The sequence below is a fragment of the Gallus gallus genome, chromosome Z (assembly GCF_016699485.2).
Source record: "Gallus gallus isolate bGalGal1 chromosome Z, bGalGal1.mat.broiler.GRCg7b, whole genome shotgun sequence".
Taxonomy (NCBI): Eukaryota; Metazoa; Chordata; class Aves; order Galliformes; family Phasianidae; genus Gallus; species Gallus gallus.
In genome coordinates this window covers 39,799,165-39,819,657 of record NC_052572.1, presented here as the reverse complement: position 1 = coordinate 39,819,657, position 20,493 = coordinate 39,799,165, and the positions used below count along the sequence as shown (strand labels likewise).

The 20,493-nt window shown below is 37.7% G+C and overlaps 1 protein-coding gene across 5 annotated transcripts in view; it reads left to right on the top strand.

The window, feature by feature from the left end:
* Window positions 1-18,212, top strand: part of TLE1 (transducin like enhancer of split 1) — a 71,602-nt gene extending 53,390 nt beyond the window's left edge. For all 5 annotated transcript variants that reach the window (XM_015280363.4, XM_003643035.6, XM_015280362.4 and 2 more), the window contains 9 exons: window positions 429-573; window positions 1,287-1,477; window positions 2,816-2,892; window positions 11,638-11,887; window positions 13,793-14,040; window positions 15,939-16,086; window positions 16,461-16,611; window positions 17,050-17,126; window positions 17,285-18,212. In XM_015280363.4, coding sequence (XP_015135849.1) covers window positions 429-573; window positions 1,287-1,477; window positions 2,816-2,892; window positions 11,638-11,887; window positions 13,793-14,040; window positions 15,939-16,086; window positions 16,461-16,611; window positions 17,050-17,126; window positions 17,285-17,392 — 1,395 coding nt within the window. In that variant the 3' untranslated portion in view covers window positions 17,393-18,212. The remainder of the gene's footprint in view (window positions 1-428; window positions 574-1,286; window positions 1,478-2,815; window positions 2,893-11,637; window positions 11,888-13,792; window positions 14,041-15,938; window positions 16,087-16,460; window positions 16,612-17,049; window positions 17,127-17,284) is intronic.
* The last annotated feature ends 2,281 nt before the right edge of the window (window positions 18,213-20,493 follow it).

Here is a 20,493-nt window from a genome sequence, read left to right as displayed (position 1 = left end):
TGTCACAGTTTCTTTGATTATTATCAACTGTGGTGGTACTTTGTTTTCACTTTGATTCACTTTGTCCAGTAATAGTGATTTCACACTAAAATAATGTGGTGATGCATGCTGTACTGTCCTGGAAAAAAAAAAAAAAAAAAAATCTTGTGTGTGTTTTTTTTATGCCAGTGGAAGAAAGAAAAATAACTTCTTAGCTTTTTTTTTTTTTTTTTCTTTTTTCTTTTCTTTTTTTTTTTTCCAATTTTGGCTGTAATCAAAAGGTCAGCATTTTTTTTCACAAGTTAATGTTGTCAGCATTGCATGGATTTATGAAAATTGGCTGAGGGACTAGGTAGTAGGTGCCCAGCATCCCAGCTGCTGTTGTGATAAATTGTGTAATATGGCTGGGATTAAAAATAATACTAATTTAATTTGTTTAATGATACCAGCATGAAAAAGCCAGCACGCCTGTTCTGAAATCCAGCACACCGACTCCTCGAAGTGATGTGCCAACTCCAGGCACTAGTGCAACTCCAGGACTTCGTCCAGGCCTTGGCAAGCCTCCAACAATGGACCCTCTGGTTAACCAGGCTGGTAATGCATGACCTCTCAAGTTGTTATGGCTCTACGATTAATACCTTATTTAAATATGCATTTCCATGCAAATGTTAACCAAGTGCTTTTTTCTTGATGTTAGAGAGGACTAGATGAGGTGCAGATGTTTGGATTATCAAGAGTTTTGAATATCTTTCTATCTTTTCTTCTTTGTTTACTTTGTTCTTTATCTTTTTGGAAATAGTCTGGAGTCTGTATGCAGTGAAAAATTTCTGAGAAGCTTCTAGTACTTAGGCTAAATGCCACTGCTTCTCCAGCTCTTTGTTTGAATCTACTAATATTTGCTGCAGTGTAAATCTTGACAAATGCAGAGGAAAGTTTACTTTTGCTATTCAGGCTGGTATGGCAGAGTTGCTTCAGACATGAGCTGTGTAAACCACGTCTGTCAGCTTTAGTGCTTAATTTGGCAAAGGAGAGATTAATGTAAACAGGGAAATATTACAGAAGTGGAAACGGGCAATGCTAGAAGAGGTTGTTAGAAGTAATCACTGAGTTCAGATCTCAGTAGACCTTATTTACACTGAGTGAAAAGAGGTGGTAGTAGTGATAAATTATGGGGATGTTTCTTAGCTGTGTGTGTGCATGTGTGTGAGGGGAAGGTTAGGTAACATACAGTGAAATAAAAGGTCTTTTCCTTTCTTCCCAGTGTGCAGGGAAATCCAATAAAACTACTTACTTTCATTGTTCCATAGCCGCAGGTTTGCGCACACCTTTGGCTGTACAAGGGCCATACCCTGCTCCGTTTGGAATGGTGCCTCATGCTGGCATGAACGGAGAACTAACCAGTCCAGGGGCAGCATACGCCAGCCTGCACAACATGTCACCCCAGATGAGTGCTGCTGCCGCAGCAGCTGCCGTGGTTGCCTATGGAAGATCTCCTATGGTAGGCCACACATTGCATGCAATCTCAGTTGTGTGAGTTGCAGGTCACTGAAGAAGGCTACATGCTTCATTTAGCACTGTTGAATTCCCAAGTTATAACAGCGCCAGAGCCTTGGCTGTTTCACTGTGTTTCACTTTGCTTTGTGGATGGAGAAGCAAATCTGTACCTTGAGAACAAAGAATCTTAGTGTATTGATGTATGTTTCTTTTTTTCTCATCAGTGCTTTGTCTAATTTATAAATGCCAAACTGTTTGCTTATGCTTTAAATGAAAAATCAGTTTCAGTAGATACAAATCTCTTCACTGGTGCTGTGAACACCTGCTTTTCTTTTGCTGAACAAGATTTCTGATCTGTACAGACACACCAAATTAATTTCAAAGTGTGTAAAAGTCTTTTTTTATCTACTTCTCTCTCCTTGTATAGTGTTCTTTTTGAGTAAATCAACATGGGGAGTCTTAAAGCTCTGTGATAAGGTGTGTTACAAATAGTTGCTATTGTGGGTGTAGTCACTAAATGGAGCATAGCAGTAACTGCTGCTATCAAGCAGAATAACCTAGTAGCCGATTGCACAAACGTGCATAGACCTATCCACTTGTCAGTCTGCAAGATTGGTCTTAAGCCTGTCATCTTCTGTAGATGAGGCTACTTTTTCAAACTGGAAAAATTGTTACACAAAAATGTGGAAATCCTAAATTGCATATGCACTTCTTAAAACAATATGAATTTTATCTTAAGTAAAGTGGTCAGAAGGAAAATGTGTGTTTGGTCCAGAATTCCTCTTTGGTTTATTTGGTCTTCCTATTCATTCTGGACATAACGGTTTGGTGGAATTGCAGTATATAAAAAGAGCCTGTGAAATAATGTTTTTAAGCTGTAGACAAATCTGTGAGCATCCTGCAGTGTAACTCCCTGAGACATCTCCTAGCTGAGGTACCCATGCAGCACAGAGCCAGCAGAGCAACTGATGGGGGCCTGAAGCTGCTTCTGAGCCATCCACTGTGCCTGCATGGATCAGTGATTGCTGCCAGCAGATACAGAGTGTGGCTGCATGCAGCACGTGGGCTCTTCAGCTCCAGGGCAAGCTTCACACTAACGTGCTTGTCTGTGTATGTGATGCTTAGTGTTGTGAATATGTGGTGTGCTTTATGGGTTTTATGTTGAATATGAGTACTTCTAGCAGAAGCATGCTGAGGGAGAACATCTTGTTTTGTCCATCCCTACTCAGCTATTACTGTAAGTAAAAGCTGTATTTTGGTTAAATGCATATCTTGGGGGAGAAGTAGTTTTTGCTGAATGAGAAATTGCAAGTGTAATTTTTAATTTGTTTTCCGTTGTCAGGTTGGGTTTGATCCTCCTCCTCACATGAGAGTACCTGGAATCCCCCCAAATCTCGCAGGGATTCCTGGGGGAAAACCGTAAGTAACTTTTTCACACTTTGGTAACAGCAGCAGTATTTACAGGGAATACAAACGTATTGAAGAAAAATGCCAAGGGACACAGTGTCTGCTTGTTCCCATGAGATTTTTTTTGGACCTCTTCTGGCATTAGGTACAGCATACAAATTGTAGAATGGTAGATGTCATACCCCCAGACAGATGTGCATGTAGCTGTTTCCAAGGAAAAGCTGTTGAAGGTAAATCCTGTTTGTTTGTTTCAGTTTCTTGTTCATAAAGGCAGTTAAAGGAAACACAAACGGGAAGATAGTGGTAAAATGTGTAAGGAAAAACAGTTTGAAAGTCAAATTCTGACTGTACCAATCATGACTGTGTAGTACGAACTCACAGACTCCTTGTCTGGCACTTGTTTTAAAGGCATGAGTATCTGAAATGGTTACTTTAGCAACTGATGCACACCTTGTATAATGGGCCAAAGTTTAAAAAACGTTTGTATAAGCATGCAGCTGGAGAGCAAAAAGATGAGGAACCCTTTCTGCAGTAGGGGACACATAGATGTAGGTTAACGTACACAGCAACTTCTTTTTATTGAAGAATTTTAATTATTAATGGAAGGATGCTTAAGTAAAATCCTACTGCGATGTACTTAGAGACTGTGATGGACTTACAGAAACAACAGAAATAAATTCATGAAAAACTATGCATCAGTGTATTTATTTTTTTTTCCCCAGTAATTTGGTTTTAGTAGGATGGGGAAACAGAGCTTATCTGTTTTCTTGGAGATAAAGGAGCAGAGAGAACTCAAACGATTTTCTTACTTTGTTAGGACCACCTTGTTTTTTGGCCTACCCTCACTTTTGTTAGTCAGTCCTGACTTGTCTTTCAGGAAAAAGCTGCAGTTAGAGTAGCACCTCACAATCTAGGTACATCATTTTGAAACCAACTTAACAATTACTGCAACCAGTGCTCAAGTGATCTGCTGCATGCTGTCTTCTGTACCAATCTGTTACAAGATTTTGGGGAATTAACAGTTTTAATTTTTCCTTCTGCCACTTCAGGAACAAATCAGAAACTAATGTGTAATTTATAAGTTGCATAATGTTGAAAGTTACATGTATACACACACATATTTGTTTGTCTTCATATTGAACTTCTATTAATACATACTGATAAGTTGTGATGTCAGCAATTCAAACATCTTTAAAAATGCAGGCAAAAAGACATGCTTTCTTATACTCTTTTTCAACAGCAGTATGAAAGCAGAAGACTTCTTATATTAAAATAGCCATCCTAGATATCTCTTTACTGTTATCCACCTGATATCCACTTTTTCTGAGGACCGACATAGCTAACTCTTGGTAATGTGAGAAACCTGTTAGATCTTGGATGTACTTAAAGAAAAGCTGGTGGTACGTTGACAAGACTACTAATGTGAGGTGTCTGAGTTGGTGTTATGTATCAGAAGGTAGTGTGTTTAAATTTAGCACAGTAAGGAACATACTTTGTTCTTAAAATATTCTCCTGTTAAGGGTCAAACTCATTCTTGCTGACTTCAGTAGAATTTGGCATCCTTACATAAAATATTTTTGGAGATCACATAATGTGATGCCTGTAAGCTTTTACTTCTAACCAAATGTATTCACAGGCTTTCAGGGACATATTCCATTATTCCATGCCTAGCCATATAAACTATGAAAACCTAGTTTTGTTCAGTCAGGACTGTTCTGTGGTTGAGTCCTAATTGCACTTCTCAAGGCACAAAAACCGTGCTTGTATAACATTAAACTTTGTATTATGTTATTTTATAGCCAAATCATAGTCGCTGTTAATTTTTTAATTTAGTCGGTTCAGAACTTTATTCGTACTGCTTCACAGATCACTAACTTTGAGACATAGTGTCTACTCTTCTCTTGATTTGATTGATCGTGTTCCATAATGTTTTTCACGGTCATAGGAGCCAGTCATTTTCTGTAAATGATCTTTATTTGCTTATCTTCATTATATGTGTATCAAATATAAAATTTCAGACACTGAACTGCTGACATTCCAGTGATAACTTTAGAATCATCTTGTTTGGCTACATCTGTCTAGATGCAGTCCTAGCTAAGTTGCACTGCCTGCAATGTCTTTCGATAGCTCTCAACTTCATTAGGCAAGTCTCCTGTATTGTCCATACAGAGTACAGGTGTTATATATTCAGGCAAACTAGTCAAGTACTCTTGGTTTATTCTCAAAATCCCCTTTATCTAAGAGTACAAGTAAGATGCTGCAGTGAACTTATTTTTTGAGATCTGGAGTTTTAGTAAGTGGTACAGAATATGTCAGGTTAAGCTACTGAATCTCCAGCTGTAAGTATATATATGCTCACTGCTGTGTGTTTTTAAGAACAACTCTGAAGAGACTGTTCACTCAGCCTTGCTTCCAAGAGAAAATCATGTTTCTTCCCAGAGGAGTGACATGTTTGATAGCACCTAATTTTATTTACCCCCTATGCATTCTGGGATCTGTTAATGGCCTAGCTTGTTAGAAATCAGTAGCCTCTGAAGAATCTTCTCCTACTCTTTTATCTTTTCTTACCAAGGGAATATGCTCTGAAAAGCTTGTCCGTTTCTTGCCTTGTTTTGTAACTAGGCTAGATGTCTTTACTACCATCTTTTCATCTTCCTGAATGTGAATCTAACAGTTTTGTTCCCTTCAAATTAACTGCAAAATTACTTGGGCGATCAAGGTAGCAACCTAGAAAACTTGAAGTCTTCACTAATTCCTGATGTATATAACTATAGGCTTTGCATTTGATAACAAGTATTTATTTCCTATGAGGCTTATTAGCTTGTCCGTATTAATTTGATATTTCTGTGTATGCTCATGTGGTCTTGTAATGTTTTAATATTCTTGGTTTCAGTGTGTCTTCTTACCAGTAAATTATTCTTTTCTTAGCAGTTGCTCTTGCTTTTTTTTTTTTTTTTTTTTGTTCCCCCCCAACTTTCCAAATTGCCTGAAGTGATCATCATCTGATCAGTAATTATCTTTTTCTTTGGTGCTAGTGAAGAAAATCACTCCTATTTTGGACATAGACATGTGATGTCAGAGTCTTGCACTCTGTTTTTTGATGTATTTAACTATGCCATGTGCTATAGGTTCTTAGTATTTTGCTATGAACATGTTTCTTGCTTTGCGTAGCCTTTTTAGAAAAGTAGTAATTTAGCTTTTAGTATTCTTGTGGATTTCTCCAGAATGTGAACCACATCTTATATTAGTTGGATGAGCAACTGAGCATAGATTTTCAAGCTCATTTATGAGACTTAAGTCCACAGCATTGCTCACCTGGTATCTATGACTTTGAAGTAATGTTAGTACTGAGAACAGTCGTGTTTCTCAATATTCATGCTTCAAATGAAATTGCATTTCAAATGTTTTACACAGACACTGACAGAGATGAAAAAATTCTTTCCTTTTAGCAGTAAAGGGGAATTTCATTTGGTAAACATTAGCTCTTGTTCAAGAGAGGAAAAAAAGGAATTTTTCTGTTCACCCAATCATTCCATTTGTTCAGTGAATGTACAATGAGAAATATTTTAAAGGAGTGTTAACTTTATTATATTCTAGAATAAAAGATAGGTTTCCTATTTGCTTTTTGACACTTTCTAAATGTTTCTAGAGACCAGTTGGTGTATGTGGGCACAGTGAGAGATGGGTGGTACCTTTCAGCAGTGATGACAGTGACAGTGGATCACCTCCGCTGGTGCAGACTTTTATGAGTGTGCCATGCAGGCTCTTGTTTGTCACCGGCAAAAATGCATAGTTAATAGTAGTGCCTATGTTGAAAAATAGTGTTTTGTAGCTGAGAATTTGCTCTATCAAATAGTGCTTTGTGTTCTTTGTATCTGTTGTAGTTTCCATGGAAATAAATAGGAGGATTACTTTCAGAGTGACTCATCATACTGAAAGCACACTCATCAACAGAAGGAACTGTCTGCTTTTGTGTTCTGCAGCTAGAGTATTTTTGTGCCAGCTAAAGAATTCTGTTTGTCTTTTTGAATAGAGAGATTAAGTGGAAGTCTTTTTTTTTTTTTTTTTTTTTGATAGCATAGCATTTTAAGTTCACTGGAAGTGCATACATTATGTCTATCTTTTAGATAATAGGTGGGTATTTTAGCTGTTTTGCCATGTTCTTGACCAGTGAGTTAATGTTCAAGCCTGTTGTGTAAAAATTAATATGAAGAGGAAGAGGAAATAGATGCCCATGCTTTGTGCAGGAACACCTTCACTAGATAAATTTGCCCAAGGCCACATCCAACCTGGCCTTGAATACTTCCAGGGATGGGGCATCCTCATCTTCTCTGAGCAAACTGTTCCAGTACCTCATTACTCTCATAGTGAAGAATTTCTTCCTTATATCTAATCTAAACCTACCATCTTTTAGTTTAGAAAAAACATTAATTCTTGTATCTGCCCACATAAAAACTCACTCTCCATCTTTTTTGTAAGCCCCCTCTAAGTGCTGAATGGTTGCATTGAGGTCTCTTTGAAGCCTTCTCCTCTCTAAGTTAAAACAGCTCAGATCCCTCAACCTGTCTTCATAGGAGAGGTGCTCTAGCCCTCTGATTGTCTTTGTGGCCCTCCTCTGGACCCACTTCAATAGCTCCACATCTTTGTCCTGCTGGAGGCCCCAGACCTGGCTGCAGTACTCTGAGTAGGGCCTTACAAGGACAGTGCAGAGGGGGACAGTCACCTCTGTCTTCTTGCTGGCCACCCCTGTTTTTATGCAGCTGAGGGTACCGTTGGTCTTATGGGCTGCAAGTACGCACTGCTGGGTCATGTCCATCTTTTCATCTACCAGTACCTCTAAGTTGTTCTCCACCAGGCTACTTTCAAGGAATTCTCCTAGACTAAAGGCCCTGCAGAAGTCCAGGTAGATGACACAGATGAGTCTTATCAACCAATGTAGTCCTCTATTATACAGGGGCACCATGCACTATCTGCCCCTGATGAAGGCATGCTGGCTATCTTAGATCATCTTCATATCTTGCATGGTCCTTGACATAGATTCTAGGAGGATTTGTTCCATGATATTCCCAGGGACAAAGGTGAAGCTCTCCAGCCTTTAGTTTCCTAGATTTTCCCTTCTTCTCTTCTTAATAGCAAGAGTGGTGGTTACCATTTTTCCAGGTATGGGAAACTTTACCTGACATACATGAATTTTTAAATATGACAGTGAGTGCCTTGGCAAATACACGAACCAGTTCCTTTAGGACCCTAGGATGAAAGTCATCAGGTCTTATAGGACATATATGTGTTCAGTTTCATCAGATGTTCTCAAATCTCATTTTCATTTATAGTGGGAGAGACTTTGTTCCCCAAAGAAAAAACTGTGTTGACTCTTCCAATGTTGGAACAGCTGGAACACCAAAATACTCCTCACATTCAAGGATACAGATGTGTAAATTATCTCATTAAAATTCAGTTAATTCTTAATTGTAAGTAGCAATGTAGTAGGACGCCGCGTTGAACTTGAGCCAGTAATATGCCCTTGCTGCTAAGAATGCTTGTGGTATCCTTGGCTGCCTTATTACCAGCATGTCAAGAGAGGTGATTCTTCCCCTCCATTCAGCATTGATGAGTTTACATCTGGAGTATGGAGCACTGTGTCCAGTACTGGGCCACCCAGTACAAGATAGACATGGACATACTGGAAGGAGTCTGGATTCAGTTGTCCAGAGGTATTGTGTAGTCTCCTTTCTTGGAACTTTTCAAAAGCTGCCTGGACATGGTGCCTGGACAACCTGCTGTAGGTGTCCCTGCTTGAGAAGGGGTGTTAAACCAGAGATTACTTTCCAGTCTGAAGAGTAATGTGATAACCAAGGTCGCCTAGGTAACCTAGGACTCTAGCACTTAAGCAGCAGATAAGTTATTTGCATTGCTGCCCTTGTTATTTTATTCTTCTGAAAGAAGCTTACTTCATGTAGGGAGTGTCGGTCTTGCAAATTCTACAAGTTTCCTTTGGGCTGAGTTGTGAAGGGGAAAGAAGAGAAGGGCATTTGAAATGAAAATTGCTATACTATGGTATGTAGTAGATGTTACTAGACAGTGTTGATGTTAGCCTGACATACCACATACCTTTGAGCAAACAGGAACATTTACTTTTTTGTGTGTTTGTATTGGCAGAGGAATAGGGATTTGGCAATGTGTAGCCATTTTTCTTAAGTAGTGGATTGATGATAACTTGCACTGTAACAAAAGCTGCTTTGACTTCTAAGAAACTACTACTGGTCTGTTTGACTGCCATTCTGAGGGCTGATGAGTCTTGGAAGCAAATGCCTGACTGTGATGATAAAAATGAAGCTACTAATATGATATATAATCAGACTTCAAATGTAAATATACTGGTAAGATTATACTTAATTAAAAATACACTGGGATAAATTTCTGGCATTTCAGAACAGAAGAGCCATCTTAATGCTACAGTGTGCATGGAACACTTCAAAAATGTTCCTATTGTCTTTTTCCCACCCCATTTCAACAGAAGAAGTGTGAAAGCTGTGTAAATGCTCAGAATCATTTCAAAACACCAATTATTTAATGGCTTTGAATTGAACAGAACATTTAGGTTGTCGTCATCTGTAGGATGGTTAAAAAAAAAAAAAGTACAAGTGGATTATTCATCTTGAATGTAATGGGAAGAATTGCTCAATACTTGTTTAATTGTTTTTCTTATATCCATGATAAAAACAAGGGCAGACTGAGACTTCACAGTTTTGCAGTTCTGTGTACTCTTATTGTTAACAAATAACAAATTGATCTGTAGCCCAGGATGGGGCCTAGCTTTTAAGCCTCACAAATGCTGTGACTCTTTAGTTTTATACCTGAACCTGAGCAGGTTCAGCCTTGAGCAGTTTTGTTGCTGCTCTTTTTTCCTCACTCATCCTTTGTCTCACCTGTTTGGTGAATAGCTACTCTGGGACATTTCTGTCTTAACTGCTCTTCACATAAATGGTACAGATTCCTCTGTCAGCCTTTATCGTTAGTGTAATTCTTTATACAAAAAGAAAAAAAAGGGAGGAAAAAAGGGAAAGTCTTCCATGGGAGTAGATGCATCTGATACACTTTGCAACTTGTATACAAATGAGGGAGTAAACTTCCTTATCTGGCAGTTCTCATCAGTTTTATTTGTCATCTTTTTTGTTCCTCATTTTCTATGTATGCATTCTCTGAGCATATCTTCAGTTGACTTGTCCAACCACAAAACATGAATAAGGTACAGGAATTGCATGTGTATACATTTGACTTCTTTGGTTTATAGCAGTTACTGTCAACTACCTTTTGCCCTTCCCCTCTGGTGAAGACTGTGGTATTGCTTTGTGTGACACTACTGTTATGTTCTGTATGAAATAAAAACAGAGCCTTCTCTATTTACTTCTGACTCTGAATATCTTCTTCTCAGTTCCTCAGTTGCTTTAGGAAACAAGCCCAAGTACATTGTGGTATCTATTACAGAAATCTGACTTGTTCCTTTCTTTCAAACTGTGCAATACTTGGAAATGTGCAATAAAATACTTGAAAACTACATGCTTAGAACAAAAAATTAAATTGAATTACCTACTGTTTGGTCTGTTGAAGATTGATTAAATGCTTTAACTTCAACTATAGTAACTGAAGATTTATGAGGAAGAAGGTTCATTTGGGAAAGAACGCACAGTCCGGAAAACAAAAATATATAAGAAAAAAATAACGGTATAATTGGGAGAAGGTATCTTATTTGTAAAAACATTACTTGTTTTTCACCACTTTGCTCTCTTGAATAAGAGTGCAGTGAGTGTAACAGCAGTATCTCACCAGTATAATACAAACAGCTTTTGCAGTAGTATTTTCATTATTTTTAAAAACAAACAAAAAATACCACCCTGAATCTGAAACAGTTATTTGTTGCTTTTTGTGCCTGGTCTTTGTGTTGAACTGATTTTAATCTTCATAGTAAACACAAATAATTCTGTGTACTTTCCCTAAGGAGTAATGGTTTGTCACTGCTGGGACTCACTGCCTCAACCTTGAGTTTTCACATACTTGAAATCATGCAGTGTGTAGATACAGACACTGCAGAAGTGATAAAACTACCTGGGAAACAGAGCCTTTCAACTGTTCCAAAATACTTATTCAAGAGAATATAGTTATGAGAAGATGGTGTCAGCTTTCTGATGAAAGAGCGTACATCCACTCTGCATGTTGCCATTTTGTGTACAAAACTAGTTCCCAGCTGGAAAGAGAGACATACTAGCACAGCCAGTGCTGATGTTGAAGATGTGGTGCTGAAATAGGTCAAAGAGAAGTTTAACTAAGAGCTCATGGTAACAGGTGCAAACCTCATGAAATACATCTGAAAGATTGTCAGGAAATACTGCTGCAGGACGTGTGCTGAGACTCAGAACCAGTAGTAGAGTAGAAAGCAGCAGCTGAAAGCTCTTCTAATGGTCCAAGTAGCAGAGTGATGGCCACAACCTTGATTCATGGAGTTAATAGGAGATTTTAATGTGCCTCCTCACTGCACATACAGTTTAAGTGAAACATGAAAGCTGAAAATGGCTGTGGGGAGTCCTGTTCTTTCTGTGAGGTTTCACATACCTCATGTTATTTGGCTCTGTAGCTTTCCCAGTCTTTTTCTCATGAAAATTAAAGAAAGAAAACACAAAGTACTATCCTTTTCTGTCATTTTAGCACTGTTATCTTTGCTGATATATTTTTTCTTCTCCTTTCTTTCCTTTCCCCAAAAAGAGCCTACTCCTTTCATGTTACTGCAGATGGCCAGATGCAGCCTGTTCCTTTCCCTCCCGATGCCCTCATCGGTCCAGGAATCCCTCGCCATGCCCGTCAGATCAACACTCTGAACCATGGGGAAGTTGTGTGCGCAGTTACCATCAGCAACCCCACAAGACATGTGTACACGGGTGGCAAGGGGTGCGTCAAAGTCTGGGATATCAGCCAGCCTGGGAACAAGAGCCCTGTCTCTCAGCTTGACTGCCTGGTAAGTGAACAGGAACTAATGTAGAAGGGTAACTTCTCCTTGGAGACTCAATAAGGAAATAGCTGTCCTTGTCTGGATTTTGTTCATATTATAAGGAAATAGCAGGCAGTTCTGTTTCCTGCTGTATGTATTTAACTGACTTTTTTTTAAACACTGAGCAGGTGGTGTTTCAGAGAAGTGGACTGGTTTGTTTAGTGATAAATGTCAAATAATAAGGGTCAAATAATAGATAAGACTTCTGAGAGTATACCTGATTCTTTCCCCATCCAAGTCATGCTGGTGATTTTTTTTTTCTGCATGGGTTTAAAAGGAAGCCTGGCTGAGACAGGGACATTCCATGGTGTTCCACTCATGCCAGAAATCACTACGTCTTTTTTTGTAAGAGGGTAGTAGCTGTATAAAGGAATAGTATGACAAGGTAGCAAGGTCACTTCATGTTGCTGCACTTCTGCTGGTTTCTATGCGTATCCATCAGGTGCAAGCTGATTTTGCAGTTAGCTGAAAACATAAATAAAAAAAACCTGTTAAATAAAAAATGCTTCTTACACTAAAGCAGTGTAGACACTTGGAAAGAGACAAGTCAGTGTAATGTTAACTGAGAAGGCATTATATCATAAAATACAATAACATATATTATGGATAAAAGTATTTCTTATATTTTGATCATAATAAATGTGCTTGTTTTTTCAAGCTTTTACCTCTCATTTGCTGATATGCCCATGTCAGTTGTCCAGGAGTAGTATATGTATGGTTAAATATGTATTCTGTTTTGTGGCAGGTTTGTCTCTGGATGCTCAGTCCTAGCTGCCTTCATTTTAGTTACAGATCTGTATCGCTGCCAATAGCTAAGCTGACATTCCCAGTGCACTACTTGCTGCTCCCTCTCTGTGATTTTAAAACAAACAAATCAGCAAAAACACAAGCAAAACCACCACCAACAAAAACAAACAAACAAAAAAAAAACACCACAAAAAACTCATAGTAGTAGAAGTGCTTTTGATTTTTACTTAGTGTTGTGGGTTTTTTTTGTTTTCAGTTACTGATTCTATCCCTGCATTTCCTAGCGAACTGTTAATGTTGGACAGCCAATATGCTTAAGAAGACAGCTTTGTAATATGTAAAGGTTGAAATCTTTTCCATCTCTAAATCTTTTATAGTATCTCTGCCAGCAATAGTATCAAAAATGTGAAACCAGTAAGTATGACAGAAGTGATGTGGAGCAAGAGAACCAGCAAAAATCCAGGACTAGTAGGGGAATATTACAACTCAACATTTTCACTTTAAAATGATGAGTATAAGATGTCACTTAAAAGAAAACTCTAAGATCTGAAAGACATGAGACTTCAACTGTATTTTCATAAGTGGTTGCTTAGATATCATATGAGAAGTGATGCTGTTGATCGTAATTGATGGAGTGCACTTTCTCAAATGCAAGCTTACTTTGGCACTATCTTAGTGTAATGAGATCATAGAATCATAGAATCACTACGGTTGGAAAAGACCCACAGGATCATCCAGTCCAACCATTCACCCTTCACCAATGGTTCTCGCTAAACCATGTCCCTCAACACAACATCCAAATGCTCTTTGAACACCACCAGGGTCAGTGACTCCACCACCTCTCTGGGCAACCCATTCCAGTGCCTGACTACCCTTTCAGAGAAGTAGTATTTCCTAACGTCCAGCCTGAACCTTGGATGGAAGACTTGCATTTCATCAGGTTCAAGAAAGATAGCAATGAGAAGTAGGCATTTGAAACCTTTTAGGGTATGCTGATTTCTCTTCTGTACTTTGGTACTGGAAAAAATTGCTTACTGTTTAAAACTTGGATGCAGTAAGAATCATATTAGTGGTCATCATTGGCAGGCACGTATTAACGTAACGGAGGTGATTTGTGTTGTACAGAACAGAGATAACTACATCCGCTCTTGTAAATTACTGCCTGATGGATGCACCCTAATTGTTGGCGGGGAAGCCAGCACATTATCCATATGGGACCTGGCAGCGCCAACTCCTCGTATAAAAGCAGAGCTTACATCTTCAGCTCCTGCCTGCTATGCTTTGGCTATCAGCCCTGATTCCAAGGTGTGCTTCTCCTGCTGCAGTGATGGGAACATTGCAGTGTGGGATCTGCACAATCAGACATTGGTCAGGTGAGTATTACTTGTTTTCTGTAAACTTTAATAAATTAAGCTTAGTCTTTGAGCAGCTAAATAAATATTTATCTCCCTTGAATAATGGTTCAGGATAGCAAAGTAAATAGTCTTTCTTATCCAAAGAATTAGGTTGTTGCTCAGGTTTGTCTAGAAACTAGTTCTAGTAGCTTCAGCTTGTCCTAGAAGATGTTCTTTGAGGGCATTACAGGTTGTTGTATAACCTCTTGAAGTCAGTGTGAAAGTTCTTGTTGTTTTCATGTATTTGGATTTGTCTGCAGGTTTCAACAAGCTAGATTGTGATTTACATATACTGAACTTGCTGTGTAGGGAACTCTCTGAGGTTTCTTGTTTTCATTTATCTTAGGCCTTACTAGGTAATAAGGAAAAATCTGAGTTTGTAATTAGTGACAATAGGTAATAAAATTAACCCTCCAAAAGTAATTGCAAACCTGGATCACTTCAGTTCTTTAGGAAAGTGTAAAGGGCTGCTGTTTGATGTCTTCATAAAAGAAAGATATTTGAGTTTTGGAGGAGGAATTTGATCTCTAAAACTATCAGAATGGTTTGTGGAGGCTGTAATAAATATGTTGCTATGTTTGCTACTTCTAAAATACTTCCTTTAAACCTTGATTACAGTGTCTGGCAGGTCAATATTTAGCATCAGTGCAATGACAGGAAAAAAAAAAAGCAGATGTGTGAAATGACTCTTAGCAACTGGTTGTGTGATTTTACTAGAAGGTGAATTTTGGTTCAGTCTTGCCAAGATTGTGATGGCTTACAGTATTACAAGAACGGAGAGCTTAGGCTGGAAAAGACCATGATGTTTTAGAGGATTTGAATGTGTACACCAAAGAAGCTGCTTTGTTTGCTGTGACTTAATGAATTTACTGTATAGCAGTAGTAAACCTAAATTTATGTGCATAGATCCATATTAATTTATGTGAAAATTTGACTTTCTGCTGAATTTCTATGACAAAGAAAACAACCTTAGTTATGTAAAGTCTTCAGTTTAAGTGCTTAGGCTAGGTAAAGGGCTCTTTCTCCATCTGTGACTGTCTTGAATGAATGGTACAAATTAGTTTTTCTCCCACCACTTGCTTGCTGATTATTCTGATTGATAACATGTGGAAGGTGTGAAACACAATGTGCCATGTGACCTTCCTATGGCAACTCTTAGTGAATCATGCCTTTCACTCCCAAGCTAGTTGCCTTTTTCTCCCTTCCATCTACCTTTGACACTGAGACATAGAATTTTCCTAAATTTAATTGCTGATGAAAAACATGGATGGCTTCTGCCAAAGGATTGAGGAAAACTTGTTATGACCTTTTGGTTGCTGAAAGCTGGAATTTCCTAATGAGAAGATTTTGAAACAAAATGCATTGTCTAGTTATTTTGCGATCTCCTGATCTCCTGCCAGAGAATGCAACTTTGCTGATTCAGCAATGCTTGTGCATGACAATGTGGGTCCTTCTCTGGATCCCTTCACTATTTATCATGTTGACTTACAGCCAAGGAAAAATACAGTAGCTGTTTTCTGAAACTAGAGGAGTATTATTCCCTCAGCATTTTTTTTTAATATATGCTGTCCTTAATTGCTTTTTAACTAGTTAAGTTACTACATTCTGCACTTTAGTGCACACAGAAGGATTTATTAATAAATAAATAAATAATTCTCAAAACATGATAGAAAATATTTGTCCATCTATAATACAGTCAATTTCTGTAGAACCTGGAAAATATTTTTGTTGCATTTCATGCCAAGTCAGGGAGGGGCTGATATTTGCCCATCAGCAGACACAGATGACACACATGCAGAGTCCAAAACTAACACTGCAACAGTGTTTACCTTGAGCTCTGGCAGGAAATCATTATTCAATCTGGTTTGTTTTATCAGGCAATTCCAGGGCCACACAGACGGGGCCAGCTGTATTGACATTTCTAATGATGGTACCAAACTCTGGACAGGAGGTTTGGATAACACTGTCAGATCCTGGGACTTGAGAGAAGGGAGACAGCTACAACAGCATGACTTCACTTCACAGGTAACTGGATTTTCCTACAACTCAGAGGGGAGTGGAACAGGCAAACACTTAGGAAGAAGGCTGAGAAACTGTCCCAGTGCAACTGACGAATTTTAGATTGTTTGTTTTGTTTGCTTTGACTATTTACAGCACAATACTTTGGAGCTTTCATATGTTTAGCTACTTTGGAACAAAACAGTAGGCTGGCTCTACTTTCTGTCCCTTTTTTTCCTTACTTAATAGGTAAGAACAGGGGTTATTTGGTCACTAGAATTTTGACAAGTAGTCTCACTATTGAACTTTGTCAGTTCTATTTTGCCCTTCCTTCTTCCTCTCCTCGTTCACTTGGCCACTATAGGCAAAAATAAAAACTGTAAATGTTCTTTGATTTTCAGATATTTTCCCTTGGTTATTGTCCTACTGGTGAATGGTTAGCTGTGGGAATGGAGAGCAGCAATGTGGAAGTGCTACATGTAAATAAACCAGACAAATATCAGCTGCACCTTCATGAGAGTTGTGTATTGTCACTCAAATTTGCTTACTGTGGTAAGTTTCCATGAAGACAGAACTGGAGGTCTGGACTCTTAATTCATACTTCCTTCATTAGTTATTGCACAGTCATAACTTCTGATAATCAAAATGTATTTTAGTGTCTCTGTTTCTTAATTTATGAATAAATAGCTCTGCTTTATGAATATAAATATACTTGCCTACAAAGAACTGACTTTTTTATTAATTTATTCAAAGTCTGCTGTAAAGGCTGAGTTTTGTGTAAAAGACTGTTTCTAATTCATATGGGGATTTCTTGTATGTAATGTGCTACAAAAGCATGAGGCGTCCATGTTGAATGTAAGCAACAATACTGTATTGATTAGTGGTGAGAGCTTTGTGCAGTTGCAATTAGCCAACAGATTTCAATCTGACCCCAAATCCATCAGATGTCTGCTTCATGTGTTTTCACATTTCCTCTCTTTCATATTCTAGGTAAATGGTTTGTGAGTACAGGGAAGGATAACCTTCTTAATGCATGGAGAACTCCTTACGGAGCCAGTATATTCCAGGTGAGGATGATATTGCTTTTAAAGACATCACTAGTACTCTGTAAGTCCCAAGAATGGACACAAATCTCTTTACCCATGTGATCTACCCAAAATGGGATGCTGAGATGAGGGTAGTAGACTTTTTTTAATCATGTAATATATTTCTATTTTTCTTCTAGTCCAAAGAATCTTCATCAGTGCTTAGCTGTGACATCTCTGTGGATGATAAATACATAGTCACTGGCTCTGGAGACAAAAAAGCTACAGTCTATGAAGTTATCTACTGAAAATATGATGGGGATATAACTTTTAGAAGTTGAACTGGGCCAAAATTGTTCTTAATTGTAGAATTAGAAAGGTTTTGCCTTTTAGAAAGGAGTTAAAATATTGAGGTTCCAGACCTTGCGATGAAACTACTCCGGTTTTTCAAAATAGAAGGCAACATCCAGCAACTTAAGTATTGGCTGTGTGGACCAAACAGAACACAGAAGCAAGATGGACAGATGTAGCCTAGGTTTTTGACATAGTTTTAAAAGCCGAGTCTGCTAAAGAATGTTGAAGCCTTTCTTTTTTTCCTTTCTTTATGACCTCATGCAAATTGTTCTCATTGCCTGAATATGGGGATAACCTTTCTGTTCCTTGCAATTCAATTTGCATCCTGTCCTGTGTAGAGCAGTGGTGTCTCAGATGAACTTGTTTCCTGGTTTTGCATCTTGTGATATGTTTTTGTATTTTTGTTGAAGGTCAAACATTTGTATAAATTGTAAATATATTTAGTTTATTACAGTAAAGGCTTTAGTATGAACAACCACTCTTCTTCTCCCCTTCCTCTCCCCACTCCTCTTCCCTCCCACTCCTCACCCTCGCTTATTTAAAAAACCTTTTGGGGATATAAGTACCTTTTTAGAAGCAAAAGCAAACACTATGTATAGTTTGAAAACTGTGTCTTATTCTTTATAACTCTTCCTAGATTCCTTTATCATACTTCAAAGTAATTGTTTTGACATACTAGGGTATCAAATCCAGTAGATACTGTCTTGTGCTGCAGGAAAATTAAAAGGCAATTTTGTACTAATTATAGTGTAAATATAAAAATTGAACATTTCATAAAGTTGTGCAGTTTATTTTAAGTTTATTGTGATGTCCCATGTATGTGTTCTTTGGCAGATGCATTAATATGTGCCTGATCATAATTCTTTTAGTCATCTCTAGAAGAAGAGATGAGTTCCTTTTTTCCCTTCAGCTGAACAGAATTCATGAAGGACTGCATTTCAACTAAGTACATCAGAGGCTTTATTCATTTAACTGAAGATGTCTGTGATTAAACAAAGCTAGATAAGTTGTGTCCCTCATATTTTACAGAAGAAAATAATCATTTCCTTTTTTTTTTAATGGCTTGTCTATACATAGATACTCAGGTAAATATTAAAAAATTACCAAAGTGTGGGTTTTATGGGCGAATCACTTAAACATTGTTAAATACTTGCGGGGCTCCAGGTAAAGTGAATTAACCTAAACTAAGTTAAACTTGCTTACTAATTTCTTGTGACCACATTGACAAAGGGATTTTTTTTTTATTTTTAACTAATCTACTGTATAAATAAATTAGAATTAATTTTCTAGTTCCCCGTATTAGACAGGCCTATACTCTGTATTCCTACTGAGCAGTCTTTGAGTCCCTTCCACTGTTTCATCAGTGTGTGACATCTCCAAAGAGCCATGCTGAGCAGCCAGTTACCAAAGTTATACGTCTTCAAATCAAGTTTTGTAAAAGTACTTGAGACAAATGGATGAGGAGAGAATGTGTACATTTTATTCTAGTAATGTTTTTTCAAATTAGTGGATTCTACTACTGTGTGCTGGACAAACCTAGTTATTGTGCCACTGAGGACCATACGTTTCCTGTGTTCTGTAATTTAATTAGAATCTCTGTTGCTAATGGAGAGTACAGATAAACAGGAGGATATCTTCAAGCAATGCTTAAAATTGCACAAACTGGCAGAGAGATTAAGACTCATCTTTGGATAGCTGCTTTTTCATTTTGCTAGCATCTGACAGTGACTTATATCTCTGCTCTTTCAAAGACTCATAACCAGGAAGAAACAAGTTTGACTGACAGATGCAACATCTGGATATGGAATTTCTCATTTTGGGTCAAATTTTCTCTTCAATTTCCAGTCTGAAGAGACATCCGTTTTCTTTTCAATATACATGACCATTCAACTGAAACCATTTTATAGCATCTAGCGTTACAGTAGCATTAAAATATTAACTTAGCATTTGGAATGTGAAATGTTAACCATTCAGGATAATCTAGTTTCCTAGACATAAAAAAATTACTATTTGATCGATTGGTATCTATGTAGTTGTCTATTGCTATTTTGTGAATATATATCAGTATGAAAATTATAGACCAGCTTTCAGTGGTGATGATGTGCCTTTCACACATAGTGAGGCAAAAGCAGAATCACAAAGCTTTTCAAAAAAATAATTGTATTTGCTACGTTGAAGTACTGTGAAGTATTCTGCTATTTTAAAATGGGAAGGCTTAAAAAAAAAAGTTTGCACTAAGTTACTTGATTTTAGGCTGACCCTGTTTTAATTTTGAAGTTCTTCCAAACATCTGACTCTACCAATAATAATTGACTTTGCTTAGCAGCGCTGGCCAACCATTTTTTCCTGTTGGGAACATTTGATTGTGTGGTTTTTTTTGTTTTTTTTTTTCCCAAATTGCTATCTAATTGGCTTATTTTATAAATATACTTTTGTCTTTCTTAAAAGCTGATAGTAGAGAATCCAAGAATGCAAATATGATAACACATTTCTGTATGCTAATTAAACACGTATATGTAATGATTCTGTTCTTAACTTGCACCATACTGCTTGTCTGTGAGACCACAGTTTGGCAATCTAAGAGGTTCAAAACAACAGTGTCAAGAAAATCATGATGTATCTTGTTCTTCTTGTTAACTTTTAGAACATTCAGTGAGTCAGCAGCTTTGAAACAAGACATTATTTATGCATGTGAATGAATTTAATCACATTTGTACCTTGTTTTTTATATTACAATCAATTTTCTTTCCCCACTCAGATCTACCTTATGCCTTGGATCTGAAAACATGGGGACTCATGGGGACTCATAGTCATTCTCTCAATTTCTCATTTCATGTGTTCCACCTTATATTTTACAAAACATTTTATTTTCATTTGTCACAGTCGAGTCTCTTCCATATACAGCCACATTTTTTAATGAAACGGTGCACTGTGTGGAATCTTGGTCTGTATGTCTGTTTTTGCTATTGTCTACAAGACAAAACTTGAGAGCTTCTGTAAATTCTTGTAGCCCTGTAGAAAGTAGTGGGTGGAAATAACTGCTTCTTAAATGAAG